At 38.6% G+C, this 22208-nt stretch overlaps 1 protein-coding gene across 3 annotated transcripts in view; it reads right to left on the bottom strand.

The window, feature by feature from the left end:
- Positions 1-740: 740 nt before the first annotated feature.
- PPP2R5E (protein phosphatase 2 regulatory subunit B'epsilon) overlaps positions 741-22208 on the bottom strand; it is a 151372-nt gene continuing 129904 nt past the window's right edge. For all 3 annotated transcript variants that reach the window (XM_082442714.1, XM_082442716.1, XM_082442715.1), the window contains 9 exons: positions 21667-21797; positions 21445-21504; positions 20347-20455; positions 18845-18898; positions 18692-18742; positions 16839-16958; positions 12414-12541; positions 10191-10292; positions 741-5453 (listed from right to left, as the gene is read on the bottom strand). In XM_082442714.1, coding sequence (XP_082298840.1) covers positions 5354-5453; positions 10191-10292; positions 12414-12541; positions 16839-16958; positions 18692-18742; positions 18845-18898; positions 20347-20455; positions 21445-21504; positions 21667-21797 — 855 coding nt within the window. In that variant the 3' untranslated portion in view covers positions 741-5353. The remainder of the gene's footprint in view (positions 5454-10190; positions 10293-12413; positions 12542-16838; positions 16959-18691; positions 18743-18844; positions 18899-20346; positions 20456-21444; positions 21505-21666; positions 21798-22208) is intronic.

Here is a 22208-nt window from a genome sequence, read left to right as displayed (position 1 = left end):
TTAACTCTACATGGTTCCAAATCTGATATGATTTAATTAGCCAAGAGAGGAAAGCACACCTAAATCAAATGCTTTACAAAGAAAGTATCCCATGGTTGGCTACAGATGACACTCCTCTCATCACATCATGATGAGGCCTACGTCCCCTCCACTTGTATCTGAGCAGACCTTGTCATTGTTTGACCAAGAAAATATTACAGAAGTGATGCCATGACAGTCTCTGGGCCCAGGCCTTAAAGTATTGGCAGTGTCCACTTCCTGTCTCTTAAAACACTCATTCCTAGTTGTCATGCTGTGAGGAAGCCCAAGAAGGCATCCCCATAAGGAGGCCCATGTCAAGAAGAACTGAGGCCTCTGGCTGAACCCCAAGCCAACAGCCAGCACCAACTTGCTAACAGCCATATGAGTGAGCCATGTTGGAAATGAATTCTCCTATCCCACTTGATAAACCCAAGTTGATACTTGAATAGCAGAAACAAGACATTATTGCCAACTCCTGCCCACACCATACATTTGTGAACAAATGTTTTGTCACCAAGTTTTGGGGGTAGTTTGTTATCCAGCAATAGATATTGGACCACTCCCTAATCACAAACTGATTTTCTCAAGTTGAAAGCCTGAACATTCCAACCCCACTGCCTCGCAGCTACATTGATCAAATCTACCACTAGTATGGTTCAAAAAGGCCATGGATGTCAGAAACAGACAAACAAACAAATACACACAGCCAGGCACCTGAAAACTCTTCACTGCTTCTTTATTAGGATGCACCCACAGTACAGAACCTCTCACACACCTGTGAAAGGGGAAGGTTACATTTCCCTTTGGGAGCACCTTCATTTTTGTTTCTGTTACCACTTTGAAGAAAGTAAATCATTTTCAAAGAAAGACATTTTAAAACTCCAAATGTTTTAAGACTCGGCTTGCATTTTGTTGTGTTTGAAAAGGAAGTAGCACATTTTAGCCAGCGCTGGAAGATTGCTTTGTGGCATTTTAACTTTAATGTGGATCAGAAGTCTTCACTGTCTGGTTGACCCAGTCTATAATTTTCATATGCAACTTCTCATAGCAAAAATGTTTCATTTTTACCTCTACCCACAAACAGATGCTGTTTAAAAAAACACACACAACTAAATTTAAAACCAATCATGAACCACAGCATTTCTAACGGGGAAAATGAACTTTTGCTGCCCTCTCCTGCTAAAACAATGAAATACTAAAATACCAAAAGATTTATGAAGCTAAAGCGAAATCCTCAAACCAAAAGCAATGGACATGTCATTCTCATTATACCTCAATCAAAAATCAGACAACAACCAGAAAATGTATTGGTAATATTTATATTTGAAAGTTCCCCATTGATACATGAGGTCTGGATTACAACTTATATACAATAAGTGATTTCCAAAAAAGTAAAGAAAGAGAAGGGAAGGAAGGAAAGGAGGGAGGGAGGGAAGGAAGGAGGGGAGGGAGGGTAGAAAAGGAAACCTATATTCATAGACATCATAATATGGGATGTTTATTTCCAAGAGAGATACTACTGCTGCTATCGTGCACAAGAAGCAGCACAAATTAACACTAGATTAAAATTTGCTCAACTTTCTCTCAAGATGCACAATCCTTTTAGAGTTTCAAAATTAAATACTGAGAAATATAAAATGCGTTGCCAATATAGCTACTACAAAAATCCTTTGTGGCTCATTCCTTAACTCCACTCAGAGAAGCAGCTGAGCCAGAATATAAAAATAAAAATATTGATGTGCAAATAAAATATCACTGATCATGTCTGGTGCCACCTTTTTGCTACAGGTGACTGTCACTTTGTTATAACATTGGTAATAGCATCAAAAGAGAGAATCTCTTCATTTCTTGGGCCAGGTCAGTGCATCCAATTAAAGGGAAGAAAAAACAAAACAGAAGAAACAAAACAAAACAAAACAAAACAAACAAAACAAAAACCTCTGAACATTTAAAAATGCCAATAACATCCATACATCTTCCCTTTCCCACCCCCCGATCCCCACAAAAAAATAAAAAAGCTTTTAAAGCTCTAAATATACTTTTTTTTTTTTTCTTTCCATAGTGTGATTGAACCTAGGGCTATACATTTAAGTATAGCAGGTGCAATTATAAGCAATTCCTAGCTCTGCACCCTGGACTGTCCCACGCATAGAAGGAGGTACAAAATAAATTAAACCCTTCCATTTAGGCAAGCGAGCCCAAGACGAAGGAGCGTAACCCTGCTTGTGAGTATCCAGAGGCATTGAGGGTATTATCTATGTCTTACTTTTTTTATTTTTTATTTTATAAAAAACAGATGTCAGGGAGAGCAAAATATAATAAAATTTAAAAGGACGAAAACACTGAAGGAAAACAACTGGAGACACCTGCACAATGAGAAAAGGAATGCATGCTTGATTCAAAGTATGAGATGGGTCAATTCACTCACATGGTTGTTCTAGGCCCACAGCCTAAGGCCTCAGCATCCTTCTAAACCACAGGGTTCTGTTTTTGCTTTTTGTTTTTTCTTCCAAAGACACGCTTAATCCTACCCCTGAAACCAATATGGTAGGGATAAGGTTGGAGCGATCATCACTCACTAACTACAATATTTGCTATTTAAAAAATATATTTATATATAGTTCTGGAAATTAGGAAGCAAACAAAATATAACACAAAGATGCATTTGTCACAATTAACTCAAGTTGCAGCAACAGCAGAAATGTGGGAAAGGACAAAGAGAGGGCTGCTGCAAATGCAGCAAGTACGTCCTTAAATATGTCACATAGTGCAACAGTCAGATTACCTCAGTTACTGTGCATCACTGGACACAACATGACAAATGCCACATTGTCACTTTCAGTTAAAAAAGAAAAGACAGTGTTTCTTCTCAGAAGTTGCCCTATGAATTTTAGACATATATCTATAATAACGTCTTTAAATACGTCTAAAATTTGGCTTTATTCTTCTCAGTTTGGAATGATCAACATGTGAAATTGACATCAAGGATATCGGTGTAGCTCTCACCTTAACTCTGAGGACAGGGTGAGGTGCAAAAAAGGATCCTGGTCTTTCTCATTTCAAATGACTGCATTTCATTCTAATGGGCAGAGATATTTCATAAACCTGTGATTGTAATGTCCTTAATCTAAAAAGATGAATTAATGGCAAACAAAAGTTTATATTGTCAAAATTAAATGTAAAGCAGAGTTAAAACTAACAGGCTAAAATCAAAGGGCTAAAGGAGATGATTTGTTACAAATTTATTTTTATCTTTAGCATTTGAACTTGCACCTTTGCTCCAGTACTTTTAAAGTAAGTTGTTTTCATCTTTGGCAGCCTCTGCCAGCTTTACATTGAATTCCCATTAATGTTCTATAAAAAAAAAAAAAAAAAAATCTATTAATTCCATTAAACCATGTTGTGTTTGGTATTGCATATGACTCTTTTACTGCTGTTTCTTTTTCAGAATTAACAATGCCAAATTTTGTTTTTGTTTTACAAAGTTATTGAGATGACAATATCCATAATCAGCTGACTTTTACGCACAAACTGTGACCTGATAATCCTGAAACACTTAATAGGGGAGAAAGGTCAGTGGCTTCTTTTTTTTCCTTTTTTCTTGTAAAGAATAAAATTGCATATTTTACCTTATATTTTAAATGGAAGGAAGAAAATATACAAGTCCATATTGATACCATATTTCTATTAAGAGCAACAACAGTTCATATGTTCCTGTTTGCTACTATCACAATTCAACACAGGAACGCAGAATCAGCTCTATACCACGAATACTGCTGGAAGGGATTGTTTAGGATTATCAACTCACTGCTGCCAAGTCCATAACAAGCAAAAGCATCCTGGAAATAAATCCCAAAACACATATCTTTCAGTACACAATAATGCAACTGCTTTAGGTAAGTACATAATGTACACAAGTTTTATCAGCATTTTAACTCCCCAAGATGTAAGCTTCCTCTTTTAAATACAAAGCAGAGAGCCAATAAGATAGATCTATAATACAGCCTTAGATTTTGTTTTTTGTTTTTCTTAAACAATTTGGTCACAATGCACCTTTGATATAAAAGCATTTTTAAACTTTATTATTAATACTCAGGACATTAGGAATTTCCAGATTTTTTCAGTAGCATTTGTAGAACCACTTTTGGTAACAAATACAGTAGTTAGGAATACGCATTCAATTCAGAATGCATAATAATGTTTATCCTGAATCCTTTCTGGCTAAAAACAGGGCTGGCGCTGTGATGGGATATAGAATGAGAATCTACAAAAAACACTGTAATACGTTTGTTTTTTTCCCAGAGGCTTCATCCTCTTTTGCTGGAATACTTTATAAATACATATTAAAAAGTAAGGCAACAACTCCAAACAGTCCAAGCTGTTTGCTCAACTCTATTCCCAATTAGGTTCGCAATCCTGGTGATCAATTTCATGGTGGTACTGTTTAGTGTTTGTCTTTCTTATTTCAAAATGGTCCAAAAGGATGTCTTCTGACATTTCTAAAACATCTCTGGTTTGTGTGTTCAATGACGTACATAACTAATACTGGTCAGGTACTGAACCCTATGATGTCCCAGTGCCTGTTTTCAAAGGATTCAAGACATTGATTTGGAGTCACCATAAACTGATGCGTGAATCCAAAATTCCCTTCCCTACTATGTTTATCACCTGCTCTCTTTTACTCCTAATTTTAAAACTAAAGGAGTACCAGGACTACCTGCTTACTGGAAAGATGTTCGCTCCAGTGAACAAAACTTTTATCAGGGACCTTTATAATTCACGGCCCCATTCCACGTGGACATTCAACTCATGAAGATGTGCAAAAGGAAAAGATGTCAAATTACAGTCAAGTTACCCAGAGGAGGATGTTATACAAACTTATAAGGAAATGACAGTCTTTTTTTTCCCTTCTTTACTATAAATACACTTAACAGCTTAGCAGAAAGACAAGCTAAATTTAAGATTGTTCACATTTGAAAATTGTTTCATACTCTCTGCTAATGATAAATAAGGAACTCCCAATAATGGAATTTTAATATACAAATTTCATTGACAGATCTTCGAAGACTGCTTTTTTTTTTTTTTTTAAAGAGGGTTAGAACAATGATTATGTTTGCCAAGTTCTGAGAAGTCCATCTACTGTCCAAACTTTGGACTGAAGTCCTTATTTTTTTTTCCTTTACTTAGAGACAGGTATATACAGTGCTGTTGTAATAATGAAACAAATGTGAAATCTACTGTAAAGTTGCACAATACAGAAAACTGCTGCTCCATCTTCTACTACATAAATGTGTGACTCCACAGGTTAGTAAGGTTGTTGTCATTATTTTTGTTAAGTTGGAATTATCCCATCACGTCTAAGACCTCTCTTTAACTCCAGATCCTCCAGTTTTTTCCACAATTCTTCACGCTCCTTTTCTTTCTTTTTCTCACTGGGGAAAAAATAGAATACAAGGTAAACAACTGAGAAAGTGTAAAGAGATTATCCAACAATAACTGCCCCTTTGACATACTTTTCCCCAGACTTTTTAAAAGGTCTCTGAAAAGTTTGGCATTTTTGGTTTTTCTCTCTCTTGCTTTTTATTTTTTCTTGACACATATATAGACATAAAATAGAGTAGGAGATGACAAGAATATTTTAATATTTCACATTAATATCCCTTTATACTTAGCTTAATAAAGAAAATTAACTTCAAAATTACCAAGAAAGAAAAATGATGATCATTTTTATGTATCTGTTAGCCTAAAACCAATGGTACATTATTCATTTTTACTTTGGGTCTAGTTCAAATCTGATTTTCTTTTTGTCTCCAAATAGTTTCTCAAAAGGGTTGCTAGAGATGACACTGATACAAAGAATGTAGTAGGTCAAGAAAATATACTTCCTCTTTATTATTACTCATTTTTCTTACATTATGTATATGTAAACTCTTTAGCAGAATCTTGTTCTTACAAGTATTAAACCACAAAATCCACATTACTAACTTATTTTATACCTATATATATGGACAAATTAAACATTCTTCTGTGATTTCAGTTTTAATTCTGGACAGAACTTTGTTGATATTATTGGGTATTAAATTTTTAATGTTCCAAGCCTTCAAATTTGGCTCAATATCAATTTGACTAATGACTTCCAGACTTTTCAGATTTCACTGTTTGGAAAAATTTACCAAAAAACTAGATGTTCAAAATAGGGTAGGGACTCCCCTGGTGGCGCAGTGGTTAAGAATCCACCTGCCAATGCAGGGGACACAGGTTCGAGCCCTGGTCCAGGAAGATCCCACATGCCGTGGAGCAACTAAGCCTGAGCGCCACAACTACTGAGCCTGCGCTCTAGAGCCACAGAAGCCCGTGTGCCCAGAGCCCGTGCTCTGCAACAAGAGAAATCACCGCAATGAGAAGCCTGGGTGCCTCAACGAAGAGTAGCCCCCACTCACCGCAACTAGAGAAAGCCTGTACACAGCAACGAAGACCCAACACAGCCAAAAATAAATAGATAGATAGATAGATAGATAGATAGATAGATAGATAGATAGATAGATAGATAGATAGATAGATAGGGTAAACAAATTTTATTTTGCCAAGGACATTTTTAGATTACCATATTTTTATAAAATAAAGAATGTTAACTTTAACATCAATGAAGTAGTAAGTCCACAAACCAGGAATACATGGCTATACTATACATTAAATAATTTCATATTTATTAAAACTAATTCACTACACTGTCCCTAGTTTCTTCATGTTGTGATGAACCAGTAAACAGCAGACCCAGATAACATTTGTGAATCCATAAATTCAGATAAATCCTGAAAACAGGGGCTCTGCCACCCCAGGCATGGCAGATTATGGTCCTTGTGCAACTTCACTTGGTAAGAATTTAACTTCACTTAAGTAAGAATTTTGTACTTCACTACAGTACAATATGTACTCAGGGAAGGAAATCCACATAGGTTAAGTGAAATGTGTATATAATTCCACTGCCTCATATTTTTTATTGTCACCAATTTTTTTAAAGTTATATTGATATCTACAGCAACAGAAATTAATCTTCATCCCCCCCGCCAAAATGTCTCTAGAAATATCTAAGGAATTTTATAACCTCATTCCACTAGAGTATTGAGGGAACATTTAATTATATAATACGGTAATTAATATTATCATTTTATAATTATTATTTCGGTAATTTAAGCCTTGTTTACTACAACTAGTTCCAACCAGCTCAAATACAATCTGCACAATATGAATTTCAACGAGTGTAATAGTTTTTCAAACAATTACCTATTTGGTAATTTTGATCCTGAAAATTTTTATTTATAGGGTAACAAGGGCAAGATTAGATAATTCTCCAACCATTATGGATACTAGATTCTTAACTGTAAAGCAAGCTGTTTGGTAAATTACCACTTTTGGTTTCTCAGTACAGTCTGGGGATAATATTAGGTCTAAATAAATGTTATCACAGAACACTGATTTAAAAGTAAATTCTACAGATCCTGCTGAGTTTCAATGCATATTGATCTTCCTATTTGGAGGAGGAAGAAGATGGTAAGCAAGGGCTTAGAGACCTTATCCAACTAAAAAACAGCTTAAACATATGTTAGGTTCTCACTGCCCTAATCTGCAGTTGAAATTAAGTGCTGACATGATTAAAACACTCATCTTGTTACTGAAGCATTTCACGAGCCTTTGATCAAGAGTTGCATGGCAATCATCGCAGTCTATCCTGTGGGGCTTTTCTTCCAGATGAACTTCTTGCTGAGTTATCATACATCTTTTACACTGACAACTTTATCTTCAAAAATCCTAAATATTTCTGAGATAGCTTCTGTCACCCCCATTCTTTCCCACTTTTCTCTCTCCCTGTAGGTGGCAATTTAAAACTCCACCAAGTTGTCATACTAGGGATAATGTCAAACTCTCTTCCAATTTCAATTTCACAGAGCACTAATGTTGGCATATGTATCAATATCTATCAGTGTTACTTACTCCACCCACCTGTTTTCAGATTTGTAATACTTAAAAAATTTTGATCTGAACTGAAACAGTTAGTTACTTCTTGCCTTCCGGAAGTGAAATCCTCCTTTCATTTCTTGTCTAACAATACCAAATAAATCTCTTTAGTCTCTTTTTCTCTTCCCACATCCATGGAAAAACCAGTATTTCCAACTATTCAGTACAACCTTCTATTGCTCACTTGACAAAATATTACCCTGGCTTTAAAAAAACCCTTCTGTCATTAAGAAAGTCCACTCACTATAAGTCGCTTTAATATACCAGATTATCAGAATCAGCTTCATAGTGTCTATTCCTGGTCCCCTTGGTTCATTCCTATCCTTTTCAAGAGTTTGGCCTATTTAGTTTAAATGATAAATGATCAGAAAACAGTTCTGAAATTCAACAGAAATGAATGAATTTAATTCAATCGATTTGAATATTTTAGAAATAAGGTCTTTAATAGTCTTAATGGAATTCTACAGATTTAATCCTTATTCAACTAGGACAATAAAAATGGGTTTTTACTTACCATAAAAGAAAGGATATTATGTACAATGCACTCCTTAATTGTATGTCACAATATAAAAATGTGTCCTGTATCTCCTTTACTTAAATAACATTTTTTTAAAGATTTTAATTTAAGTTTGGAACATGGAGGGTTACTATAAATTTAATGATTTGCAGCAACTATAAATACTGTATAGTAAATTAAAAGTTCTTTAGGTATGGTACAACATATCCAATAACTGGTATTTATTTCAATGTGGCATAAAAAACCTCAGTCTCTTCTCTCTACCATTAAACACTTGCCATATTCCATAATTAAGTCGCTTTTCTATACTGCATCCTGGTAATTAAAAAAAAAAAATCACTGTGAAGGTCCTTTGTCCCTGCCACCAAACCTTTCCTTTCATTGCTCTTTTTATCTAAAATCCAAGTAACACATTAAAAATTGGGCAAAGATGCAAGGGAACCACAGAAAGTTTTGCTCAGGAGGTTCAGCCAGGTCTTGAGTATGAAAACTCTGGGATCCTTGCAGGTCCGTGGTTTTATGATATACACAAAGCTGACATTTTCTTCTGGATGAGAAAAGCCAACCCAGAGGCTCAACTACTAACAAGCTCTCCAGACTTTCCTCAATCTCTCCAAGTATATCAAACCAGGGTCTGAATATCTGTGTGCCCCCAAAATTCATATGCTGAAATCCTAACCCACAGAGGTGACGGTATTAGTAGGTGGGGCTTTGGGGAAGTGATTAGGTCATGAGGGTGGAGCCCTCAAGGATGGGATTAGTGCTGTTTTATAAAAGAGACCCCACAGAGATCCCTCGTCCCTTCCACCATGTGAAGACATAGTGAGACCAGCTATGAACCAGAAAGAGGTCCCTCATCCAACCATGCTGGTGCCATGCTCTTGGACTTCTAGACTCCAGAACTGTAAGCAATACATTTTTGTTCTTTATAAGCTACCCATAAAATACCCATAATGTGGTCTTTTGTCATAGCAGCCCAAACGGACTAAGACAACATCTTTTGGAAAGTGAACACATTGAACAAGAAATAACAAAATTGAAGAATCATGTAAATGAACTCAAGAAAGGCCTACTAAACCAGAGCATTTACTATAAAGAGTTCGAATGGTTTCTGCTCCCCTTTGATCTTAAACATTTCAAGATTTGTATAATACACTTTACCTCCTTGTTCTTTTCACTGCTCTCTAAATCATAAGGAGTTTGTTGGCTTCTAGTATAGAAAGTAAGTTCTGGGCCAAAGAGCTAAACAAAAACGGTGCCTCATCTCTCCTGCTGCTGGAGTGAAGTACAAATCAGCCCCATTCTAGTTCAGAATGGGAGCGACTCCAGATGGCAAACTACCTGATGGTCCCCTTAAGTGGACCTGAAATACCAGTTATGTGCCGGGCTCTTAACCCTGAGGCAGAAGAGAAACATTATGGAAGGGAAGAAGGAAAGCAGCCTTTTTCAAAATGACACTTTGTTACCCAGTGGCAGACTAATAAAGTCGCATCTAATGAGCATGCGAAAATGAATACGGAAATAAATAAAATTTGCTGCTTAGGATTTCAGGTACAATTAGGCAACTTCAGCAAAGAGCAAAAAAAAGAACTCAATAGTATTATGCACGGCTGACAAAAAAGCTTTAAAAAGTTACCGCTGACGATCTGACTTGTATGTGGCTGTCAGCTCATCAAACATGGTGCTGTTCATTTCCATAAACGCCTTCAACACATTGTACACTAACGCCACGATAGCCCTGGAAGCACAGAGAGGAGGGAACGTATTGGTTAGTCCCACATAATGGGATGCTGAATGAAGAAAGCGGGTGTACAGCCTTTACCTGAACGAGCGCCTCACACTGCATAGTCTCCATCCCTTTTTAGTTGGAACAACTAGAAATGACCTACAATTCACTTCCACATCAAGAGAGCTACATTCTTTAGGTAAGATATCTTTCTGAGGGGTTGGCAGGATTAGAAAAACAAAATCTAATTTTGCCCTCCTAATTATGGGTACCCAGAATAGACTTGCCTGTGGGCACTTGTTAATTTCATTTAATAGAAAGGCAAGCATAAAAATAAAGCAACTTCACCCTAAAAATGAGCACCTGTGGTAGGACCAACCTTTGAGACCTGAATTTGCATAGAATTTTATTTTTAAAGTGATAATATACATAATTCATCAAAATCAAAGGCTGTTCCCATGGTAACAAATTTTATACATCTATAATTCATATTCAAAGATGATACCAAGCCTCTGTAAGCTGGGCAGTTTACTACGAGTTATGTCTCTAGTTGGGATTTGCATCAGTCCATCCACTCCTTAGTCCCCTTGCTGACCCAATACACAGGCTGGTAAGGTAACTGGCAAGCTGGTGATGGCTGCTACTAGCTGTGGAATACTAAACAGCTAAAGAGCCAAACGGCTGCCTATGCTTATCCAGTGGAAGAATAAGCTCTTGGCAATGTGAGGGCTCTGCCATGACGGGCTTGGTATCTTCAGACTAGAGTCTAAATAACATCGCCCTTTGCAAAACTACACGACATTACTTCCCTTTAATGTGTTTCGAATACCACTGAAAAAGGCATTGGTAAAAGTTAGGCCATATAATAAACCCTGGCTTTGATGTTTCTAAAACATTTATAAGAAAGTGGACTTGCTGTGTTGCTTCTGCCCTGTGTCCATTAAAAGGGAAACTTATGGGGAACGACCTTCTCAAACAGGATGGGCAGTGATGGAGAAGAGCCAAATACAATCTACTGAGCAGTTACAGACACTTGCTAGAAGCACTCTCTAGGTTCTCCAGAGGCTATCTACATAATGAGATTTGTCTGCTAGCTCTTTATTTTTATAAGTTTTAGTCATAAAATTTGACAAATGTGAAAAGTAAGAAATATGGTATTTTATAGCTGTATGTAAAACTTTTAGACAAACATACTACGAATATACTAAATTCTCTCTAATTTTTAATGCCACATTAAATTTTCTTTCTATTCCACAGAGAAATATGTAAAGCTCTTCAAATACAGAATGCTTTAACTTCCATAAGACTAGATGATAAAATCCTCTTTGAACATTTTAAAATGTTTCTCCCCCTAGAGAACCCATATAGTGACTGAACTGGTTTTTAAGAAACGGATCTTGTTAAAATGCAAATCAGTTCAGAGCACTTCCCTTCTTACAACTCTTTAGTGTTTCCTTATCATCCACTTGGTGAAGACTCGCGTGGGCACCGCTCCACTTTCTAACCCTATCTTCCAGCAACCTCCCCAAAAGCCCTTGTGCTTCAGCCCTCCCAAATTCACAGGTCTCAGAACATGACAGGTGCTTCTTACTGTTTTGTGACTTTTTTCTGTGATGGGTAGACCCACTATCTGAATGGACTTCTCCATCCCATCCACCTGCCAAATTCTTTTAAGGTTCCGTTTGAGCATCATCACCCTATCAATATCCACAAACTTCTCCTCTTGACCCAGAGCATCCCCAAAATACCTCCGCTACATTCACAGACAGGTCAAGAAGCCCTCAAGTAAACAGATATCTGAATACAACAGCACTTAAAACACTGTTTTATAAAATATCTGTTTATTTGTGGGTCTCCCCAACCAGTCAGTGAATTTCTAAAATGTAGGGATTTTATCTTTTCACATATCTATCTTCAGCATCAAGCACAACATCTGACACATAGCATACATACAAGACATTTTATTAAGCAAAAGAGAAGGAGGGAGGAAGAGAGTCCAAAGGAGGGGGAGAGAGAGAAAGAGGGAAGGAGGGATGGAGGGAGGGGGGGAGGGAAGAAGGAAGGAAGCAAGGAAGGAAGGAAGGAAGGAAGGGGAGGAGGGAGGGACGGAGGGGGAAAACTGTGAAAACCTACGGATTCCAATGTTCTTTTGAAATCCTATAAAGACTGGAAAACATGATGGGAAGGATGACATTAGAGTTTTCTTCTATCAAACTCATGATGTATTCATTATTCCAATAATAGAGTGCCCTTTCCGCCACCTTTGAGAAAAGAAAAATAAAATGTTGAGAGAGAAAGACAAAGATAAAACAAAATTATAATCTCTTTAAACAAAAGTATTTTAAGACTATCTTAATATCATTCAATCAAGTATAAAATTAAATATTAATCACACTTTACATTTTTGGGGGTTTAAAATCTTTCAGAAAGTTCCAAAGTGGTTCATCAATTTGGGGAAGAAAAAGAAGTTTTCCTACCTACTTATTTATATTCTCCTTTAACAATGCCCATTTCATCTGATTCCACATTTTCCCTACACAGCTCGCAAGCTCCAGACACCCTCACCCTACTTCTATATGCTACACTGTTTTCCCCATCACTTTAATCCCCTTCCTGGCTCACCTCTTTCATCCCGCACACTGTAGATCAACCACAAGGCGCAGCGTGTGGCTGGCCTTCAGTCAGTAGCTGCTGAAGAAAACCCAGCTGCCCATCCCTGCAGAGCAGGCGCATTTGCTAAGCACCTCCTATGGCCAGGCACTGTGCCCACCCTGCAGGCAGAATGTGTCATCCTTACCACCATGCAAGGAGTGGGAACCACTGTACAGAAGAGGGCACTGAGGGTCAGAGAGATCGGGAACCTGGCCACAGTCACACTGCTAGTCAATGATAAACTGGGACGGGAGTCTAGTGCCCAGACTCCTTCCAGAGTTCATTTCTGGTCCCTTCCTTTGAACTGGTAAGCCAGGAGGAAGTCACTCAGTTTAGGACTCAGGGATACTGGCTGTTATGTACATTCGCTTGCTATCTCAGACCCCTCTTCTCTGACTGCCACATTTATCAACTGACTCTCTGAATTCAGAGGAAGGCCTCAAAAAAAAAAAACTAAAAAGTAATCTAAAATAACAATAAGAATTCCAATAAACCAAAGTCTCAAAAATAAAAAAATCTAAAAACCTCTAAAAAGAGTAAGTTATATGGGGAAAGGGAAAAAAGAGTGGCTTCTTTTATTCATACAGATTAAGAAATTATGTTTTAATTAAATAAATTTAAATTTAACTTAAATGTAATCACTTAATTTAATAAAATGGTACAACCTGTGCCCACCAATAGACTCTGAGAAATTAGAACCTTTCCATTTACATTATTCAATTTGGTTCACAAAAAAATCCTGGGTCTCATAAGGCACTAGACACTGAGAGTACAAAGAAAATAATTCACAATTATTGAATGTTTACTATATGCCAGGCACTGTGGTAAGTGTTTCACTTACATATTTTCTCATTTAATCCTCACAACCAACACACAGAGTAGATACCATTATTTCTATTTTGCAAATGAGGAAACTGAGGCTCAGAGGAGATAAGCCATAGCCTCAAGGTCACATGGCTAGCAAGTGACAGACCCCTAAGTCCCTCCTTCACCTCTTCACTCCATTATCCCTATGGAGCTCGTGTGCTGGTAGGGAAAGGGGGTTCCACGATCCCCAATCCAACATGAACTGTGATAGATGCCGTATCAGATCTAGAAATAAAGTGCCAGAGGAAAGAGCAGAAAGAAAATCCAGATGACTCGGGGGAGAGGAAGAGGGGCAGAAGTGTACCGTAGGCCATAGCATCTAAGCTGGGCTTTCAAGGATGAAGGAAAGAAGCAAAGGGCATTCCAGGCCGAAGGAATTACAGGAAAGGGGGGCAGAGGCACCAACACGGACAACGTGTCTAGAAACACGAAGCACACGTGTGGCTGAGGCAGGCAGAGCACAAGGCAAGGGAAGGGCGGGGCGAAGAGGAGGAATGAGGATGAGGCTGCTCTGAAAACAGCCCACAGGAGAAACTTCTAAAGAGGCCACAAGGGGATGCTGGTAAAGGAAGAGAGACCTAGGCTTCTCCTGTATCCAACTAGGAGTCTAGTATTTACCTGCTACTTAATGCTAATAAGTATCCTAAGTTCTATGTATCTATTTATCAATACGTAAAATCACTTACAGAAAGAAAGTCAGTATCCAGCAAAGCCCTTTAAAGAGGAAAGGCACTGTTTATGCAAAGTGAAAATTAGCATGTCTGACAGCAGGACAGAACCACTACTTTCCTGGGACCCACTGTCCTCCCGCACACACACAGTGCAGTGTCTCTAGCTCAGAGCCTTCTAACCCCAGTGCCACACCTGGGCAAGTAGTGAGCGGCATCTGACTACACAGAGTGACACTCGATAAATGTTTGCTGGATGAACCAATGAACACTCAATGAATGAACAAAGAACTTCTTTACTCTCCTTCTTTCTTTTGTTCTCAGTTTTACTTCTGTCAAGGAATTTAAAATTCTTTTTCCTTCTGCTATGGACTGAATTGTGTCCCCACCCCCCTACCTCCATCCCCGTCTCCCCCTCCTGCAAGAAATCCAAATGCTGAAGCCCTAACCCCTAGTGTGAGTGCATTTGGAGATAGGAGTTAATTAAGGTTAAATGAGGTCATATGGGTGGGGCCCTAATACAATAGGCTTGGTGGCCTTATACGGAGAGGAAGAGAGAGATTTCCTTCTCTTTCCTGAAGCATGCAGGAGGGAAAGGCCATGTGAGGACACAGTGAGAAGATGTGCAAGCCAGAAAGAGCCCTCACAGAAGCATACCACGCTGGCACTCGGATCTCAGACTTCCAGCCTACAGAACTATGAGAAATCAATTCCTGTTGTTTAGGCCACACAGTGTGGGGTGTTTTGTTATGGAAGCCTGCTGCAGTCTAAATGTTTGTGTTCCCCCAAAACTCCTACGTTGAGACCCTAACCTCCAAAGATGATGAGATTGGTGCCTTTTAAAAGAGGCTCCCAAGAGCTCCCTAGCCCCTTCCACCATGTGAGGATACAGCGAGAAGTCTGTGACCCAGAAGAGAGCCCTCACCCAACTGTGTTGCCACCCTGATTTCAGACTGCCAGCCTCCAGGACTGTGAGAAAAAATCTCTGTTGTTTATAAGCCACCAGAGTCTGTGGTATTTCGTTAGAGTAGCCCTAAGACACAGCCCTAGCTAATTACGACACTCTGTCTCCTTTCTAAGCTTCTGAGCTTCATTTAAGGCTCCCTGGTGGTTCTCATCTGAAAAGAGAGTCCTGCTCTTTGCCCTCCATTACCATAAACACATGATACAAACTGAAAAATAAGGTAAACAATCCAGATATTTGAGCACCACAGGCCACGTGTAACATGTAAAACATCTACATAGTGTCCCGCATTTTAAAAAAAATCTAGACGTGTCATATCATCTGAAGGTAATGGTTCATGTAATGGTTTCTACTCTTTTTTTGTTTGTTTGTTTGTTTTGGCTTTGTGGTACAATTGCAAGGTTGTCATAAGATCACTGACTTGACATACTAAGATGTCTTTAGGTCAAAAATTAAAACAACAACTACAGCCAGTGTCTCTAACTATGCAGGATAATGGCAGCTCAGAGAAAAGTCCACCATCAAGTCCCCCATGTTAGCAATGGGGTTCTGTGCTGCCAACTACAATCTGAACAGTGTCTTCAAATCAACAGGCAGTATATAAAGAGTCAATTCTCTAGGTCTGTGACTTGGACCTTTAGTGAGACAGCCAAAGTATAAAACCTAACGTGTTTCACCCAAGATCACCTTCTTCTCTCCAGTGTGGGTCCCACGGCACTGCTAAAATGTCCCCAGTCGAGAAAAGGGTTGCCCAGGCTCACCCTCCCTGTGTTCTCCCAGAGCGGCCACAAGGAGGCAGAGTGGTGCCACAGGAAGGGCACGGGCTTTCACCAGAAGCTACGCCTATGGGACTCCCCACTCCCTGTTAACTGGGGAACTTGAGCAAATCATTCTCTGAGCCTCATTTTTCTCATCTAGAAAGTTGGGGGGGGGGGTGGGGGGAAGCCTCAGAGGATAATCTGAAGTTTAGGAGTAATGTATGTAAAACATCTGGCACAGTATAGAATGTCAGCATTCTCTTTTTCTTTTAAGCTTTATTCAGCATTCTCTCCTACACACTATAGGAGCCCTACCAGTTCACCTCTTATTCAGCCCTTTTACTTGAGACATGTTATTTTACCACTTTGAGGGTCAGTGTTTACATCTGTAAAAATCATAATGCCCTCCTTGCAGAGTGGTCCTGAGAATTCAAGTTACTGGGCAGAAAGCACCATCACAGTGGCTGTCATGTAGCAAGTGTTAAGATGAAGGTGGTGATTACCAAAAGCATTGTCATCGTGTGAAAAAACAGCCAATAAAAACAACAGGTAGCTAGTGTCCGTTACACTTCTTTCAATACCAATGAAACTTTACCAAAATAATACGTGTTGTATAAGCCCCTCTGGCTCATGCCCTCTTATTACTAACCTGAAAATGGGGGCTAGAGACACACTTGGCAATTTGTTTAAACAAAGGTTCTTGGATTTTAACAAATTGTGAAGGTTCAATCACATCCAATATTTCTTCCAGCTCCCCAAGGAACATGACCTGGAAGTACATGCAAAACACAAAGTGTCAGGTGTTTGATTAAAAAATCCATATGGACAATGAGGATTAATGAGGGTTTTGCACAGTTTTAATATAATGAAAATTTATACATAAAACCAAACATGAACAAAACAAATCAGGGTTTAACTTATGTTAGATGTTCATTTCGCAAGGAATTCACCATAGAGTACTTGTTAAGAACAAATTCCCTATGGCACTGAAAATGTGATTCTATTTACTTTGGAAAAAATACTCTATGTGCTACATCTATTATACAGAATGAGGGGTACTTACACACTGCCACAGGGCCCTGGGAAATGGGACTATCCCTTTGGGGCTCTCCTCCTCTCCTCCATATTTTTAAAACAGTGGGCAAGTGGCCCTCCTGCACGATGGACAAAGCTCACGGCAGCAGCACATGCAGATATTTGCCGAACATTTACAGCCCCTGCTATGTGTTAGGCGCTCCTCTAAGAGACACCAGTTCGCAGAACACACAAGGTCAGAGAGACACAAATGAGGAGGTTCAGCCACACACACACGCCACTCTAAAGCCCTCAGCACACACGGACCCAATCTCCACACTTACACACATATACATACGAACGCACTCACTCGCTACAGAGCACAATGAATCTTGTGACCTCAGTACCATCTGCCTCCAAAACCAGAGCTTTTAGATCACAAAATGGAGTCAAATCAATAGTAGGGTCACTTGTTTTAAATAAAATGGAAAACTGACAGAGAAATAAAAACCACTTTCCTATTTAGGTATGAAGAAATAACTGCCTAGAAAAAAAATTAAGCCTGCAATTAAAGTACGAAAAATGACGTTTTCATATCTTGAGATGCATCTGGGTAGCAATGCATAGTTTAATCTTACCTAACAGGTATTAAGAAATTAGATGATTTTCTGAAAATGTGTAAAGTAGGGTTCTGGAGAATCGTAGCTGATTTGAGAAGGAGGGTGTTTCCGTTAAAAGCGAAATAGAGTCGAGCCTTGCCATTTGTTAAGAAACATTCTGAAGTTCTTCCAAAATACTCTCCAAATGAAAAACTAACAGCTGACTTTTGTTTCTGGGCCATTTTCCATATGGTTTCTAACCTTTCAGAAAAGTGGGTGCAGATCTGGGGCCCAGCTAGGCTCACCGCGGAGCTAAGAGCCTCACTTTCTCCACAGCAACCTCACACAGCACATGCCCACTTAGGTCTTGGCAAAAGTACAAATGATTGTAGATCAGAGATTTCCAGGGCCACCTGTGAACAGCTGAAACTAAAGGTCTGTAATATATTTTAAGATTGTACATAGTAAGATCCCACCTACATGATGCTTTAAAGTAGGTATTGGGGCAGCTTGCTGTAGCATCTATCAACAGTGACAGCAAAACCTTCATATTATGTAGGTGGTCACTAGGAAGGGGACATCACTAGAGCTAGACAGTTGGACACATGACTGGGGTCTGCCTTGGGCTTACCCAGGGCTGAGCAGCCCAGGGTGAAAGCCCAGGGTTCAGGAATCAGGGAGGCAGGTTGTGGCCTAATCACCTGTACTTAGCACACCCAGGCAGGCTACTTAACCTCTAAATAGCAATTTCATAACTAGTAAAATGAGAATATTTACAGTCCTGCCTTGCTGAGTTACAATGAGGATTAGAGGAGATAATGCATTTTTACACATGCTTATTATCTCAGTGCTCTAGTAAGCTATTAACACACTGACATTGAACACTTACCTCTTTTTGACTACATGTTTTGGGCCAAAATTTCATTAATCCCCTAATAACCTAAAATGAAAAGGAGAAAAACGAATTGCAGTTAATTTTCTTATATACGCCATGAAAAGTGGTCGTTCTGAAGTTTTTTGAAATTATGGAAAAAATACTTACTGGTTCTGTGAGTGAAGGATCTTTCTCCAGAAACTGTACTATGCAATATGCCAGCTGGAGAAAGAAACAGACAAAAGACAAAATTGGAAATTCTATATACTCAGGGCTCAAAGATGTATTATTAAAAAGCCCTAAAAAGTTTCCAGAGTCTGGTTTTAATAACTTCACATTCAATTCATTTTTAAAATAAAGTATATATAAAGCAAAATATGAAGCTACTTTTTCAAGCCAAAGATTGACACTAACAAGGCTCCAGGGAAATTTTTTTAAAAAGAATATTGGGACATGAAATATTCAGCTAATGAAAAGCAGAGGTGAAACAGCACATCCAGTATATTCTGAACGTATCTCATCTACATATAGTTTGAGCTACATCTCATGGGCTTCTTTTCTCTTTGCTGGAACATCAACAGTATTGGGTCTTACTGTGGTTCCAGAAGAGTCCTACATGAGAAGCAGGCACTTACTAAAAACATTGCTGGTGGCATGAAATGGCACACGCAAACTGAAGCAGCTTCATGGAAAGATAAAAGGTTGTACCTGCCACAGGTAGAGCCCTGGACAAACACGAAGAGTTCTACATCTGATGCTAACTCATCGAGGTAAGAATTTGTAAATGATCGTAAAGTGTGATATCCTATTTCAAAAACTAGAGACAAGATCTGCAAAAGGGCTCGTAAAGATTCTTGGACAAGAAATCCACTCTTGCGAAACAACAGTTTGATGGTGTTCTAAATTAGAAGCATATGGACTAATTTTTCCTCGAAACACAGCATTTCACATTTAAAGAGGAACACCACTCTGAAAAATGTGTTACATTTTTACGCAAACTCAAAACATTCCCATTGCAAGGAGGAGGGCGTCAGAGGTTTGAACTGGTAAAATTAAAATGCCACTAGATCATTTATCTACCTCCTAGTGACATGCTTACCATGCAAGGCAGTGTTAGCAGGGAAATTAGAGTGGGGACTAGACAGGGTATGCTTTTTAAAGTAATGGAGGCTAAAAATAAAAGTAAGTGAAAACACTGATTGATTTGTTTACTTGTGAGAGTGTTACTTGTATATAGAAAGTGAGAAAGGAATGGTGAATGAACTAGAAGAGGGGGCAAAGGGCAAGGAGAGACTAATGCAAAATGAGGATGAGCTAAAAGATTCAAGAACATCCCAAAATGATTACACATGTACAAAGGTCCAAATCTGAAAAGCCCATTACATTTTATTATATGCAACCTGTTCAGTATATAATTGTGTGAACTTGGGCAAGTATCTAAGTTCTCTCTATAAAATGATATGATTAAACAAATGCTCCTCCCACTTGAAAAATATTCCCATGACACTCCTATACATAGGAAAATATATACACATTTTTATTTGCCTTGGGGAATATTTTAAACTTTAAGAAGCGTTTTGTTTGTGTAAATTAAGTAAATAACAATATCAACGAAACACTGGGTTTGCAAACTTTATTTTGCTTCCAGAAGTAGTTGTACAAAATTCTACCTGGGCATGGAAGAGTGATAAGCTCCTGACAGTGTGTAAAGGGATCAACACTTTCACCAGAAACTGTTTGTGTTCTGCCTTAAGAGGTAAAGCAAAGCCATTGATAATGCTAGGAAAAAGAAAAGAGACATGAATTAGCAATGTTACCACAACAAGCTAAATTGAGACACTGTTCTTGTGAGATTAGGTTAAATCTTAATCAGTTTATGTTGAGTCCAGAACAACCCAAAACCCACCCCAGTGGCATTCAAGACTTCTTAGTTGCTTTAAAGAATATCTTTAAGTAGGAAGGAAATTTAAAAGAAGGAAATTTGCTTCTGATCTCCCAGCAAAGGCTCCTGAGCTCTTACACCTAGTTGGATAGTTCCCAAAAGCTTTTGTATCAACAATTCTTTATTTCTCCTTCCCTCTTTTCCTTCCCCAAATAATCGCCTGCCTTGCTCACTGATGACCCTTTCCATTTCCAGACATCATTCCTTCCCGTTCCTGAAACTGGCTCAGGCCAAGAATACCCCTGGGTAAAGAGCCCAACTATGGGAAGTCCCAGAGAGAACCGTGTGACTCCACCTTCCCTCTCGCCTCATATTAGGAGGAGAGACTAAGTAATCACATCATCCAGTTACATTAGCTCTCTTGTGTGTAGAAACCCACACAACAGCTGTCTCTTTCCAATTCATTCCACTACTCCAGGCAGCAGCTGTTCAAGAACTTCACCTGGGTACATGGACCCTTTGAAAATGGCAATCTTTCTAACTTATTATAAACTTACTTTCAAAAATTATGGCAGAGGATAGGTAGCCTAGAAACGAAACTGACAAGAATAAGATGCTTTGGAGTAACTGGCCTGACTGCAATTAGATGAATAATGAATAAACTGTTAGCTCTTTCAGTCATTCCCAAAAAATAGCAATTCATAATTATGGAACAAGGGAAACACAAAACTGTGTCTTGTAGAGTCAGCTGGGAAACATGCTATAAGCACAGATGAGACCCAATGTACATACAAGCAAGGGATATGGGGTAGCATTTCCCTGTGCCACCTGAACCTGTCACAACGACATTCACCTGAGATTAGCAATTAGATAAAAATGTGCTTACCTTCCTAATATTTCCAGCAGTTCAGCTACACCATTGAAGTGTTCTGTTTCATAAACAAACCTAAAAAGAGAGAGAAAAGAAGAGGGGATGGGGAGGGGAGGAGAGGAGAGAAAAGAAAAAGAGAAAAAGTCAGTACACTATGGTCAAATATTTGAGGTTTACTTAATACTTCTATAAAACCACCAATTTTGCTTCTCCTTCCCCCCCCCACCCTCCACTTACCTTAGAAAAATATTGTTAATCTGTTTTCGGATAAATGCTCTAAGACCAAGAAACTTGCCATAAATTCTGTGTAAGACTGTTTTTAAGTAGTCCCGTTCCCGAGGGTCTTCGCTGTCAAACAGCTCCAAAAGCTGTTGTAAATAAAAGACAGTGTAGCTGTCAAAAGCAGTTTCAGAAAAGGATTTAGGAATTCTGCCACTCATTATTTAAAATCCCTTCCTTCCTTCCTTCCCTCCTCCCTCCCTCCCTCTCTTCCTTTCTTCCTTCCTTCCTTTCTCCCTCCCTCCCTTCCTTCCTTCCTCAAAAAATGACTGAAAATCTATTATGTGCCAGGCCCAGTGCTAGTCTTTGGGAATACAGTGATAAATAAGTCAGACAAGGGTAGCTTATACTCTAGAGAAGATATACACAATAATAACAATCATAACAATAATCATAATAATGGGTAACACATATACAGCACTTAGTATGATCATCAGGCAACTTTCTAAGCAATCTACTTATATTAATACTCCTTATGAGGTAGTCTTATTCCCATTTTT

Source organism: Balaenoptera physalus (assembly GCF_965194825.1).
Source record: "Balaenoptera physalus genome assembly, chromosome: 2".
In the NCBI taxonomy this organism is placed as follows: Eukaryota; Metazoa; Chordata; class Mammalia; order Artiodactyla; family Balaenopteridae; genus Balaenoptera; species Balaenoptera physalus.
This window is presented reverse-complemented; position numbering and strand designations above follow the sequence as displayed.